This window comes from Vitis riparia, chromosome 14, assembly GCF_004353265.1.
Source record: "Vitis riparia cultivar Riparia Gloire de Montpellier isolate 1030 chromosome 14, EGFV_Vit.rip_1.0, whole genome shotgun sequence".
Classification (NCBI taxonomy): Eukaryota; Viridiplantae; Streptophyta; class Magnoliopsida; order Vitales; family Vitaceae; genus Vitis; species Vitis riparia.
The window spans coordinates 28044604-28058918 of record NC_048444.1 but is presented as its reverse complement, the minus strand read 5'-3'; the positions used below and the strand labels follow the sequence as shown (position 1 = coordinate 28058918).

General features: G+C 34.2%; 1 protein-coding gene across 3 annotated transcripts; it reads left to right on the top strand.

The window, feature by feature from the left end:
* The first annotated feature begins 3951 nt into the window (after positions 1-3951).
* LOC117930710 (E3 ubiquitin-protein ligase RFI2) lies at positions 3952-14083 on the top strand. Of its 3 annotated transcripts, none has more exons than XM_034851364.1 (6): positions 3952-4352; positions 5564-5730; positions 7423-7502; positions 12242-12267; positions 12371-12755; positions 13354-14083. In XM_034851364.1, exons 1-6 carry the CDS (start codon positions 4196-4198, stop codon positions 13817-13819), a joined length of 1281 nt encoding a protein of 426 aa, XP_034707255.1. In that variant the 5' UTR covers positions 3952-4195; the 3' UTR covers positions 13820-14083. The 3 variants fall into 3 exon arrangements, with proteins under 3 accessions (XP_034707255.1, XP_034707254.1, XP_034707256.1); XM_034851363.1 differs by having other exon boundaries at positions 13342-14083; XM_034851365.1 differs by having other exon boundaries at positions 3953-4352; positions 7444-7502; positions 13342-14083.
* The last annotated feature ends 232 nt before the right edge of the window (positions 14084-14315 follow it).

The window sequence follows — 14315 nt, the reverse complement described above, 5'->3', positions numbered from 1 at the left end:
CGATGATAATTAGATATATTTGCATAAAACTTCATGGTTTAAGTGAAATCAACTCTTATCGTAAAACTTTCGAGAAAAATTAAAACAGAGAATGAGAATGTTTATTCATTAGTATATTTGGATCATATATTATAATAAAAATAAAAAAAAATAAAAATCAATATAGAAATCGAAACAAATCTTATTTTCACTAAGATTTTGATTTTTCTTTTTTAGGTGATTTCTTTATTCTCATCTTTCATTTCTATTTTCACATGCCAAACACGCCTTTAACAATATAAGAATAAAAACAAAATCCATAAATAGCTAGACTAAAACCTCATCTTCCTACCAAAAATGCCCTCAATGGTCCAATCTCAAAATACCCAAATAATTACCCATTTTAGCAAGAAGATGGAGAATACAAGCTATAGAATAATAATAATATATAAAAAAAAAAAAGAAAAAAAGAAAAAGAGAAGAATAGGAGATGGGTGGGCGGCAATGGAATATCCCTTGCCAGTAGACATATTCTTTGGTGACAGCTTATAGTGGAGGATAAGAATAAAGGGGAAAACATATTTGAACGTTGACCCTTCTCCACCCTCCAACCATTTTTCTGTTCACTTTTGCATTTATGATCATTGCCTCTCTTTCTTTTTTCCTTTTTCCTTTTTATTTTTAATTTTTTAATCGTGCCCCCTTCACCTTGAAGTGAAAATTTTGATATTGGAAAATTCTTGGAGCTTTGAATTTGTTTGAATCATTTTGGTAAAAATAAAAATAAAAATCATTAACATAAATTTAGTACAAAATTAGAACAAATATTACTAATTGAACAGTTTTTTTTTTTAATTGGCAAAAAGATCAATAAACTGATAAATTAAAAAAAAAACAAATTATATTAAATTAAATCAATTTAAAAATAATAATTTTTATTAGCTCAATTTCCACCCCATTTTGGTAATTTTACTTTTGGGATTATATTATGCAATTTTTATTTAATTATTTAGTATGAAAATATGTATTTTGTTCGTCATTTATTAAAAAAAATATAATAAATTATTTTTATACATTAATTCAAATTCATTTCACTTATTTTTTTTTTTATATAAAAATTTAATAATTTAAAAATATATAAAATTTTAATTTATATTTTCCTTTAACACAACCCTCACGTGACAATATTTTAATTCTCACATATGAAATTTAAAATTGAATTTTAAATATTAAATTAACTATCTTATAATAAAAAAAATTATTAGCATAAACCTACTATTACTTCTAATAAAAATTATCGATAATTAACATCAACTTTATTCCCATGGGGCATGTAATTTTTACGACCTTGGGCCCCTCTACACGAAAGCCCAATAAAATGGGCCCGCGTGCTAAGCCCACCCACAGTTTTGACCCGGCCCAATATGACTCAAGTTACGAAAGTACTTGTATTTTGAAATTTAAATAAATTATCCTCTTGATTTTCTGTGACATAATGCCACAAAAATGGGATTTACTTGAACGAGTTGGACAAATTAGAAGGTTAATCCATGTCAAATTAGGGATGACAATGGGGTGGTTTTTTCTGAGTACTCGTCTTGTCCTACCCCTAATGAGATGAGTTTGAAATTTAAATAAACAGGTTTGAGATTTTTTAGAAACCCGAGATAAATTCAGGATGAGTTTCACCAATTATATATTAAATTTAATTTTTATTTTCCTATTTTTAATATATATAATAATAACAAAATACTTTTAAAACAAATTATAAAAAAATTATAAAATTTTAATTATTTATAAAATAAAATTTAAAAATATTTAAAAAAAATTTGGAAGTTAACAACATAGTGGAGCTAGTATGAGAATTTCGTTTATTATTATTTTTTTAATGAAATAAAGATGAAAAATATTTTGAATAAATAAGACGAGATTGAGATAGAAGGCAGGTCGAACCCGTCTTGTTGTCATCACAAGTCATGGACAATCAAATTATCATGAGTTTTTGTCGGATTACCAAATAAAACAATATTTTAAAGTTTATAAAATATAAATTATATTATGAAATAACATAATAAAAACTATATATCTCAAAATAATAAAATAAATCATTAATTATTAATTTAACATAAATATTATTTATAAACTCCAACTTCGAGTATCAAATATAGTTAACGAATATAAAAAAAAATGATAAAATCATTACACCAATATAATTAAATACTAAGAAAGATTAAATCTCTTTCTTTTTATTTTTATATTTTAACAAAACATTATATAACTAAAATAAATAAATAATACGTGGTTTCAGTTTGGAAGGATTGCACCAACCTTTAACCATGTCAACCTTAATAATTTTTTGGTCGTATTTTCTAACCTAAATCTTAATCCGTTCAAACCAAATCCGTACCAACTCGAACATTAGGCTGGAGCCCCCAAGTTACAGCCTTACGTAAAACACTTTACATAAATAAATATCTTTTGATGAGAAAAGTCTATAATGAGTACACACTTATAGTGATGTGCTATCACAATCGTTTCACACATTCAGTCCAAAATTGAATACACACTCACCACAATATCCCAAATCTAAATATTAGGTTGTCACGATCATTTCATATATCTAGTATAGAGGTCTTATATAATGGGGCTCCTAACCTTTATTATTCCTAGAAGTAGGTGAATGCATTTGGATTGGATTTAATGATATCTTATATCGAATAAGACTAATCGAATCTAATGATACTTTATATCAAGTAAAATTAATCAAAACACATCACGTAATCAAATTATGTATAAAATGATTATGATACACTCAGTGTCATGAACCCACTCTTTACTTGATATTGTTCGATTTAGGACTGTAGTGGTGCACATATGACCCACCAGTCAGTCTCAGTTTTGTTTATTTATCAGGCCTATACCCTTAAGAAAATACCTCAATAATGTGCTGTAAAAACCCTTCATATATGATTCTTCTCCATTCACTCCCAGACTGACGTGAGACACTACGATTCACCCCTTTAGGGTCAGTGTCTTCATTGACATGTTTATAACCAAAGATTTAACTCTGATACAATTCCATCATGACCCTACTCTCTACCCTATGTTGTTTGGGTCAAGTTTGCAATGAGCGCACACACGACCCACTAGCCAATCTCGGTCTCCGTTCACTCTCGGACAATGTAATACATTACACTCAACATCGCATTTCTAGTATCAAATGATTCACATCTACATATTCAAAATATTAAAAAAAATGAATTTCCATACTATAAAAATTAGGTCAATTTGATGTTGAAACAAAAATGGTCAAATTTTGGAGCTAGTGTTCACAAAATTCCAATTACCCATAAAATGGGGCAAAAATCAAGATCATGTATCAAATCATCCAACACCAAGTTTTTTTAGCTGACTATTCAAATAATTTGTATAAAGTAAAATATAATAAAATATCTATAAAAATATATATATTTTCTATTACTTTTTAATCTCAGAAAACATTTTTTCACCTAGTTTTTGTGCTAATAGAGGTAAATTATGAATAAATTAATTTAGGGTACATGGATGTATTTTATCACAATATTTATTTTTTATATATTAATTTTACAAATTTATATTAAAAATAGAATTAAAATCCCCTTCATTAGTAATAAAAATAATGACAATATTAAATTAACTAATGAGACAATAATTAGTAATAATAATAATGAAAATAACAAATAGAGAAATAATTATTAATAATAAAATAGTAAATAAAGAATAATAATTAATAATAAAAATAATAAATAAAGAAATAAAAAAATAAGAAGAAAAAAAATCTGAAATGACGTAGATAAGTCTGTAAGGACAACATTTTCCACCAAAGCGCATCCACAGACAAAGCTCGGAAGAAATCTAGGCCGTCGATCAAATTTAGCTTCGGACAGCGGTTATTTATTATATTAACAAAAAATTCAACAAATCCGACGGTCGGTGAGAGCAGAGAAAAGAGAGAGGTCAGTTTTTCCCCTTGAACATTTCCCTCTACCCAAGCCCTTCCTTCTCTGCTCTTTGGATTCCCAGAAAATATTTTCTCTAAATTTTCTTCCAAACCAAGCACCTTCCCTCAACTCTTCCTTCGATTCGTCTCTAGATTGCTAAAATCTGTCTACGAGGAGCCGTGGGAGATTAGGACGATTTCGTGTCTCCGGATAGGGTTTTGTCGGAGTCAAAAGGCATGGGATTGGATGGCGCTGATCTCTCTGATGACGGCGATGGTGAAGGTAAAGCCTTTGCTGCTTCCTCCGTCTCCTGCTCAATTTGCCTCGAAATCGTGACGGATAATGGGGATCGGGCCTGGGCCAAGCTTCAATGCGGACATCAATTTCATCTAGGTGAGTGAAATTTTCAAATTTTTTTTTGGGATAAATCATGAATTTGGATTGGAATAGTCGAGATCTGGTCGTAGAGCGGTTATGTTGGTGAGAAATGTTTTGGAAATGAGGATTTGATTGTAGTTCATTTTTTGTACAAGGCCTGCAAATATGAAATTTTATTTTTCTCTTTAATTTTGGTTGCCAAGTCTTTGCAGCATCCAAAGGGAGGTTATGGCCGATCATTATTGTTGTCAGATCTCTATTTGGGGAATCGTATAGTTGAATTTTGTGCAATTTCTTTTTATTATGCTGTTTCGTCGTGTTGATTGGTGTCAATATTTGATAAATTAAATTATCTCTTAAAGATCAGGTTCCTCTAGACCTCATCTTGTTGGATTTTACATGTTCTGTCAGATTTGATGCTATTGACCTAGGAGCTTATAAAGCTTGGCTGGGATCCAAAGGGCATGGAACCTCAGTGTAAGTGGTTGGCAGTTCAAGCTTCAAGCTGGACATGCATAGCTGCACTATGTTTATTTGGATTTGGGGAGAGGGGTACGGATTGCACGTTTAAAGACATATCGAGAAGTTAATGTTGTTGAGACATCAAATTAAAATGCAAAGGGAAAAAAATGTTGTAAACTACCTGAAAGGAGAAGAAAAGTGGGGGTGGGGGAGGAAGGGTGGAGATGAAGAAGGTGGGGGGGTTGGAAAACTATGATATACTTGGTTATGTTCACTAGAAGGGAAATTTTCGTCCTCCAATTTTCCATTTTTATGTTTGGGTGACAATCATGAAAGATCAATTCCTATGTATAAATAGTTAATATTAACCATTAAGTACATACTCAGTTATATATTTAATTGTGTACGATTTTAAATTGCATACAATTTATTTAATTGTGTACAATTATTATTTATGCTTCCTGAAGGTGCATATTGTGTGGTGGCCCCTTGGAATTGTCTGATATGGTTGGTTGCAATAAGCATTTTGTATCCTCTCTTGATGCCACCCTTCCTTCTCTGGTATAGTTTACTTCCAAGTTAATGAATCCACAGGATGTTAACCTGTTTGGAGGACATTAATTTAGTCACACCTGTGTTCTTGACATTGATCATTGCCGCTTTTATCATTCTATTAATACTTGATTAGTGATACGTATCTAGCACTTGCATATTGTCCTTTGGCCATAACTTATTCTTGTGATTATTGTCATAATGCTCTCCAGATTGCATTGGTTCAGCATTCAATATCAAAGGGGCAATGCAATGTCCTAATTGTCGGAAAATTGAAAAAGGTCAATGGCTTTATGCAAATGGTTGTCGTACTTTTCCTGAGTTTAACATGGACGACTTGACACACGATGAGGATCTTTATGATAGCTACTCTGAAATGGTAAATGGTTTATAAACTTTTCCTTTTTTGTTTTATCTTGCTCCATAATTTATGGTAGTTAGAAGCCAACAATTGTTGTGGAAAGATAGTTGCTGAAAAGGAAATCTATTAATAGCATCAATCCAAGTTAGGGTTTTGTGTGTCACATATGAAATGAAATATTTTTGTTGATAATCCCAGAGAATGGATTGGTAATTGTGTGTAAAATTAGAAATATAGAAGGATGCTTGAAAATCCAATAGCTTCACAAAGGGTACTAATAATTGTAAGCAAGATAAGTTTTAGCTGGAACACATGCAGAGAGGTACATCAAAAAGCTAAAATAATATGACTTGCTTTGATTGCTTTTGGAAAGACAATAAGCAGAGTAGGATACCAGATGCAGATTCAGGACCATAATTTTTCAAGTAGAATGATTATTACTTCATTCCCATTATAAAATTAAAAAAAACAAAGTATTGCTTGCAATTGCTTTGAGCAACTCTTTAAAAGATTTACTTAGTTGAATTTTAAACAAGAAGGTTGAATCAATCCTCACATATATGACATTAGTATTATTATTATTACTATTATGATCATAATGTTATCACCATGATCATCTAATTTTGTGCCTTTGTAACAATACTAATTGTGGGGTTGCTTTGGCTTGGTAGAAAACAGTAGATGCATGTGGTAATGATGAATTCAATTACATTTCTTTTTGGTCTTGAATTTACAAATCATTGGTTTGGTTTGGTTTTCCTGCCTGATCAGAGGCTACCTATGGTACTATGATGCGCATATACACAATTCATATTTGAGATTAGTTATATGTTCTCACCTACACATATATATTTACTCACATTGAGGTAGTTATGAGAAAATGTACTTTTATATGTTCTATTGTTTGTATTATTATGTCAAGCTAAAAATCATGTAGCAGCTTGAAGTGCTCTTATAATAATACTGTTCACTCTATTTGTTCATTGCATTCTATTATATTTCTCTCTCACCACTAATGGTTCTTGGTCTTTTAACATCAAGTGAGCTACAGTTGAGAAAGTGCTATCGATGACTCACATTTAACTATGCAACTATAAAAAGGGAAAAGATTTAATATATTTTCTATTTTATCTATAAAAAAGTAAAAAATAAGTAAAAGAAAAAGGGAAAAGATTTGGACCCATCAACATATAATCCCTTTTGCAGATGAGAATCTACAAGCTGTGGCATCTGATCACCACTATCTAATTGAAGCATTCTGAAACATGTTTGCACACTGTAAATTATTAGACTAAAATTATATGGTTGATAGTGCCTAATTATGTTAGATGACTGGATATGCAATGTACTAAAAGGAACCCATCAGATTTAGGGTTATAATACATGGTGTAACTACAATATGTGACTGGCACAAATCAATTGTTTTAAACCTGAAATCACTAAAAAAATATATATCTTGTGGTGTTCCTTTTAAGAATTTTTTTTTTTTGACAAAAAAAAAAAAGCTGCACCATAGTGCTGATGCAGCTTTATGATACACTCTGGATTATGTTTCCACATGCTTTTCAATTGCTCGCAACCTTTATTTTTATTTCTGCTACATAGTTGATAATTATACATTCTGAGTGGTCATTCATATGATTCTTTTCATGTAAGTAAATGGAAGAATATAGTTTGATTGGATTTTACTTACTACCTTAATTTATTCAGGTTTCTGATTGGTTTTTGCAGTCCTTTGGGGTTCACTGGTGTCCATTTAGTGGATTGACACGTCTTCCTTCATCTTTTGAGTAAGCATGATCTCACATATTATGGCTTATAGCCAAGTATTCTTCTGTTTCAATTGCTTCCTTCAATTTTTTTATTGAGGGGTGTTTCCTATTTTGTAGGTAGTTTTTTTTTTTTTTTTTAAAAAAAAAATTATTTTCCCTCTTTTTCTAGCACTCCCTTATGTGTTTGTGCTTGTTTGCTAAGGTTTGACTTTAAACTTGGACCCAAATTTCATTGTCTGCTAGGAAACAGAAATTTATTTTAGAGAGAGACTAAAATTGAGGAAGGTTTAAGGGGAAGACTAGATTCCTCTAAGTACCTACCATGGAACAACTAGAGTAAAAAGTGCAATCACTACTTTTGGTGGAATATTTGCCAAGAAAGGTATTTATCAAAAAAAAAAAAAAATTGCCAAGAAAGGCATTCACTTCTTGGTTTCCATCATTCGGCCTTTTGAAAAATACAGTTTAGGTCCATGGGAAGATAAGAAATTTCCAGAAGCTAGAGGGAATATCTCGAAGGGTCGTGAGATGATTGAACCAGTGATTATATCAACCCATCTCAGACAGCACTTTTTTTTCCACGCAAAAGCCAAAAAATCTTCCTTTTTGCCTCTCTAACACTTAAGTGTAATTGTTGGAGTTCCTCTCTAGAAGTCATCATACAAATGGGAACCTGAATATGTCTACCAACTCTATTACTCCTAGTCCCTGGACCTCCTTGGGAGCAACCATCGGCATTTCAACTTCAATCATTCTATGAGTGTAGTGATCAATATTTTCCTAGATAAAGGTGAGGCGAACAAAGTTAGGATGAGGAATACTGAACAAGTTGATCATTGTTTGGTTGCTACAATGCACCTGGCTCTTCCTTTGGGGCCTCTTTCAAGGCTAGAGGACTTTGGAATTGTTGTTTTGAGAGTGGAGGAGAGGCTGGCTGTGAGGAAGAGGATCCTACTAAAGGGGGCAAGATAAGTTAGAGCAAAAGCCTATGAGCATATACACAGATTTCATGTCTCTATGACTATTCTGGGTTCTCTGAGGGAGCTGTTAGAGTAATTCCAAAGGGAGTTTTTGTGGTGATTTTTGGAAGATGAAAAGAGATTCAGGTTATTAATTGGAAGGGGGATTTCAATACACACATTTTTTATTTCAATGTAATGTGCTGCAAGTTCCTTCCTGGCCTGAGTGGGGTGGGAAAAGATTGACAAATTCATGGTTCCCTAATTTGTTCAGTATAGCTGTAAACAGTGATGTGAAGCTTGGTTTCCTAATTTATTATACACATTTTTTAAGTAACAGGCCTGATAGTGGGATGGAGAGAAACTGTTGAAGGCACGGTTCCCTAATATGTTCAGAAAAGCAGCTGACAGGGATATTAAGAAAAAAAGGAGGATAGTGGGGGGAGGCTATGGTGTGGAATCTGAGCTTCATTCGTGGTGTTCAAGATTGAGAAGTAGAGGAACTTCTTCCTTTACATGTCAGTTGTGTGGGGTGGGAAGCTATAGAAACAGAGATGATGTTTTACAATGGAAGTTATATTTGAATTAAAGATTTGAGATTTCTTTGTGGCTCCCTTCTGTAGGACTTTAGATAACCGGGATGGGTCAAGTGGCCACATTGATAAGAAATATGTGGAATGTTCTGGTCACGGAGATGGTATTTTACAATGCAAGCTTTCTCTACATTAAAGATTTGAGATTTCTTTTTTCTTCTGTTCTATAGGGCTTTAGATGACAAGATTGGGGTAAACTTGCCACAAATATCTGATGAGAAACATAGGGAGAGTGCTGGTCACAGTCTTTTGGTGTGAATTGGGTACCTCATGCTCTGTCTGACAGGTTTTAACCGGTTGGTATGGGAAGTTGATTGGTAGAAGAAGGAAAGTGTACAAGTTAGCACCATTATCATGATGCATATAGAAGGAATGCAGTGGAACTTCTGAGGGTGAAAATCCAATTTGGAAACAGAAGAAGAATGAGTTAAGATCCTTGTTTGTATGGCTGATGGTGGTTTCTTGGTTAGTAGTTATATTTGCTGATGGTGGTTTCTTGGTTAGTAGTTATTTTTGGAGTTAAGCGACAGTTTGAGCGGTGCATATTGTTTTTTCTGTCTGCTTATCCCTTGTTGCCGGTGTGTAACTTGTATACTTTACTACTAGTTGGGCTAAGCTCCCATTTTTGGTACCTTTCTATTTATTTATTTGCTTTACATGTTTAAAAAAAGGTTCACACTAGGGCAGTCCTTTTAATCACTTCTCCAATGTCATGAAATTTGTAATTAAAATACTGTATAATAGAGGCTTGGTTGCATGACAAATTTTATCCCTTGGCTGTTCAAAACTTGAAAGCTTTTTCAAAGAAAACGTGTGATCCTTCTATGGTTTATCGTTGCCATCTAAACAAATGCACCCAGGTGGAATGATGATCTTCCAAAGTACTGTCAAACAAATGTGTCTGGGTGGTCTAATGTACAAAGAAGAGATGAAAAGAGTATTTAGAGTTGCTTTGCGTTACAAAGTTCTTTGTTACATGGGCACTTGTAAAGTTCCTTGTCAGAGAAAACCTGTGACCCTCCTATGGCTTATCCTTGCCAGTCTAAGCAAATATGTCCATGTGGCATTATGGATTTGTAAAATATGTCAAACAAATGCATCCAAGTGGTATATGGAAAATGAAGAGATGAAAGAGCATTTAGAGTCACCTTTGCACAACCCAGTTCTTTGTTGCATGGGCACTTGTAAAGGACTGTGATGTGACACACATATGCATGGGTGGCAGATGGGTTGTGTCTGACATGACTTGTTATATTGATCAGAAAAACGAAGGAAGAAGTAATAAAAGGACACAGACTCATAATTCTCTGGAAGTTATCCATGATGCTTAATTTGTTCTTCTGTTACATAAAATATTCAAAATAAGCAAAGTACTGATTGCAGTTGCTAAAGCCTAAAACAAGGTGCTGGGGGGCGCACCTGGAGCTCATAGCTAGGTGTCAGCTGAGGTGCTCTATGAATGTGCCACTTTAAGCCCAATGCAAATGTTCTTTGTTCTATTTTGCTTTTGTTTGTGGTGTTGTTTTTTTTTTGGGTTTTTTGTCCTTTCTTTCTCTCAAACCTTTTAATTCTTCTGTTTTTTCCTAATAGATGGAGCCATTACATGAATGTTGTGGTCTTATGTGACACATCCTAGTAATCCTCATTTTTAACGGACAAAGCATGCCCTTAGACCTCTCTGGTTTCTCTCCTCTACCCAAACCCTGAACTTCAGTCTTCTTCATCTTGCTTGAAGTTTCTTTTGGTCCAAGTTTTGTTCTGGCCAGTAACCTTGGACTGTTGATGATGCTCCTCTAATAGTAAATTTGGGTTTTGGACTCTTTTCTTTCTTGAATTTTTTTTTTCCAACTATTTTGCTAGGTTTTTTGCCTGAGGTATTTTTGATTTTTTTCTCACTGAAATTTTCATTTTACAAGTTCTCTTTATTTGTTCTTTTTATTGGAATATCTGGTTCCCTTTATCCTGAAATTCTTCCCTTTTAAGTCGATTTTGTGTGGTGCTGTATACTTGCCTGTACATGGGATTCTCTTATAATCTATACTATCGAGTAAGATATGTTTCTTTATCTACCTTTTCTATTTCCTCTGTTTTTTGGCTAGGCATTTCATATATAATGTTACTATCTCCCTATGAATAAAACATATATTAGTTACCTATTGTTTTGGCCCTTCAGGTACTGAAAAATTAATATTTTTCTTGCCCTTTGCATTGGTCCACTATTGCAGATTTGAAGTATTATTTTATTATCAAATATTGAATAACATTAGCTGCATCTCAGTTTGCTTAGGGCAGTGCCTTGTGCCTTTAACAACCATGGGACTGATGTTGGGCAAGTCCTCCATAGATACCTTGTTTTGCTTTAGGTATAAAAGAAGTCAAACTGAATGTTTTGAAATTCAACTCTTCCGGTATCATAAATTGCAGATTTATACATGAGGTCAAGCGGCACACACATATATGCTCCTTCATTCAACATGCATGTTGGAGTGCATGGAACATGGCCTACATAATGCCCAATATTCCCTATATTGCTGCATTTCCAAATAAAAACCATATTTTCTGAAGGGCTTTCATCTTTCTTATGAAGCTTACAGGGATGTTGAGAGTGGAAGTAGGAGACAAGAAATAACAATTAGGCTTAAGTGATCATGGTCTAGAATCATGTGAGAACTTGAGTGTAGAAGAGAGGATGGATCATTCATTAATAAACCATGGGCATTTCAACAAAAGTTGAAATTTCAATCACATAAGGATAAAAAAAAAAGAGGAATAAAGTTTTACTAGGAACTGTTTGACCAGAAGAAGAATTGATAACTGATTAGGGAAATGGTGGTGTTGGAAGTGCAAGCCTGTGAAAAGGGATAACCCAGTTTTTTCTAGAATAATAATCAAATCATGATTCAATGGAAGAACAAGCCATTTTAATTTCTACTCTGCATTGGTGATTCTCTCTCCTTCCCTGATCAGACTCCCAACAAGGAGATTGTATCTCATGCTTGATTAGACCAACATGGCTAAATATTTTAGTTAATTAATAAAACATTTCAAGTGAGAAGCTCTTATTTTTTAAAAGTTAGGAAAAGCTCTACATGGCACTTCTTTTGTAGTTTTATTCAAGTGGTGTGGTTTTAATGCTTCTTGGTTTTTTTTTTTTTTAATGAAAATAAAAAATTATTTTTCTGACATGTAACATATGCTTTTGCAGCGAAGGGGATTTCTCCTCAACCTCATGTAAGATTCCTAGCCTTCTTCCTTGAGTACCATTTTTGTGTTGGTTTCAGCTAAGAGACCCATCTTAACCAAACTTAATCATTGGACTTCTGATTTAATGCAGATAACGATCTATTGGGACAGCATGCTATCTTTGCCGAACATACAGCTGTTTCATCGGCTACTCATCCATGCCCATATATCGCCTACTTTGGACCAATTCACCCCTCATCATCAAACTCCAGTGGCAGTGTGTCAGATGGATCTAATTTCAATAATCACTGGAATGGCCCATCAGTACCTAGTGAGATACCAACTTCTTATGCCTTTCCTACCATGGATTTCCATTATCACAGTTGGGAGCACCATTCCCCTCCATTCTCCACAAACAGTAGCCGTATTGGGGCTGATCAACCTTCAATTCCGCCTGTAACTCAGAGGCCAGCTAGGGCCAATTCCGACATACCAAGATCAGGATCTTTTATGCACCCCTTCCTTGTTGGTCACAGGTGATCCTTGATAAATATGTGAAGTAGTTTTTGGGTGATACTCTTTTTAAGGATTTCATGTTTTAAATGCGAAGTCTACCATGATGCCTTTCGGTATGGGATTTTCATACAACACTTTATTGCTCCCCAAAATAAACTTGATTATATACATATATATTTTTTCTTGAAAAACAAAAAAAATAACTAGGTTCTGTTTGGAAACACTTTTGAAAACACCTATATAAAGTTTTTTAGAACAATAATCTGTTTGAAAACTCAGAATGTTTTCAATCTGTTTTCTTCATTTCTAAATACTTTTTAAAAATAATTTTTATCTATAATATTTTATTTTCAATCATTATTCTATTCATATTTGTATAGTTATTTTTCAAAACAATCCCCAAACAATGGGTTGCTTTCCCTGTAATGTCAAGCTTGAATGACAAGCTGCAAAGTTTTCTTAGTAGTTTCTCTAGTTTTGACCACTAATTGCTTTGTCACAAGCTGCCCTAAATTTGTGCATCTGAGCACCCTGCACATTTTCCTCTTTGGCCAATTGTGCCCTTTTTATTCTGTATCAATTTTACACTGCATCTTATTTCCACAGTTCTGGTGCTAGAGCTGGGAGCTCCGTCGCATCCTCAATGATTCCTCCTTATCCAGGCAGCAATGCTCGGGCTCGTGACAGAGTCCAGGCTCTCCAAGCGTACTATCAGCAACAACAACCGAGCAATTCACCAGCCATGCGCACACCCATGATTTCAGGCAGCCGAAGATCAGGAAGTCATAGAGGCTTGGCTCAAGTAGGGCCAGTGGCCTCTTCATCTGACCAGAGTAGCGGCTTTTACTTCTTCCCATCAGGTACATCAGGCAGGAACTTCCAAGAAGCAGAAAATCCTCTCCCAACTCGATTTCATGGATGGGAAAGAGAACACTTGCCGTCTTTCCCGCTTACTCAAGTAGAGAGAGATTCAGGTTGGGGGGCATTCCATCAGGCCGGAAGCGGATCAGATTCGGGCATCAGGCCCAGCAGCTTCCGACAGAGGCATGGATCGGACAGGACATCATCACAGAATCGGTCATAGACACACTTCCTATCTTTATCCTCTTTTGGTGAAGCAAACTAATCTCTCTACTATGACTGAAACAAAAAAAAATTATGTATGTTTGAGAAAACGATATATAATGCTTGGAGTCTGTCAGGGCCCCCCCCCTGACAGACTCAAAAACTGTGGAGTGGCCCCCGAAAGTGATCTTTTTGGCAGCCACGTTGGCTGTGTGATGGACTATAAGCTTCCTCTAGTTTCTTTGCCCGGAGGATATAAAATAAGATTGCATGTTGGATGGAAGTTCCGTGGGACTCTTAAACCCTTATTCCCTCATTCTCTCAACTTCAACCGACCTTAAACATAACGCTCAAAAGGGTCTTCAAAGTTTTGTAGACCCGCCTAGCCTATGTTTTTGTCTTCCAGGGGCCAGTGATCAGTGATCTGAACGTTTTCGACATGGAAAACAAGCACAAACCTGAGGTTGCAAACTTACAAGGTGCAATCTTACAACTTCGAGTAGCCAAAAGTTGAA

What these genes read in the sequence shown, in the direction of transcription:
- LOC117930710 (XM_034851363.1), top strand. Translation starts at nt 4,196, where the DNA reads ATGGGATTGGATGGCGCTGATCTCTCTGATGACGGCGATGGTGAAGGT. An exon ending in CGGACATCAATTTCATCTAG is followed by an intron (nt 4,353 to 5,563) that starts GTGAGTGAAATT and finishes AATGCTCTCCAG; the next exon opens with ATTGCATTGGTTCAGCATTC. An exon ending in ATGATAGCTACTCTGAAATG is followed by an intron (nt 5,731 to 7,422) that starts GTAAATGGTTTA and finishes TAATTTATTCAG; the next exon opens with GTTTCTGATTGGTTTTTGCA.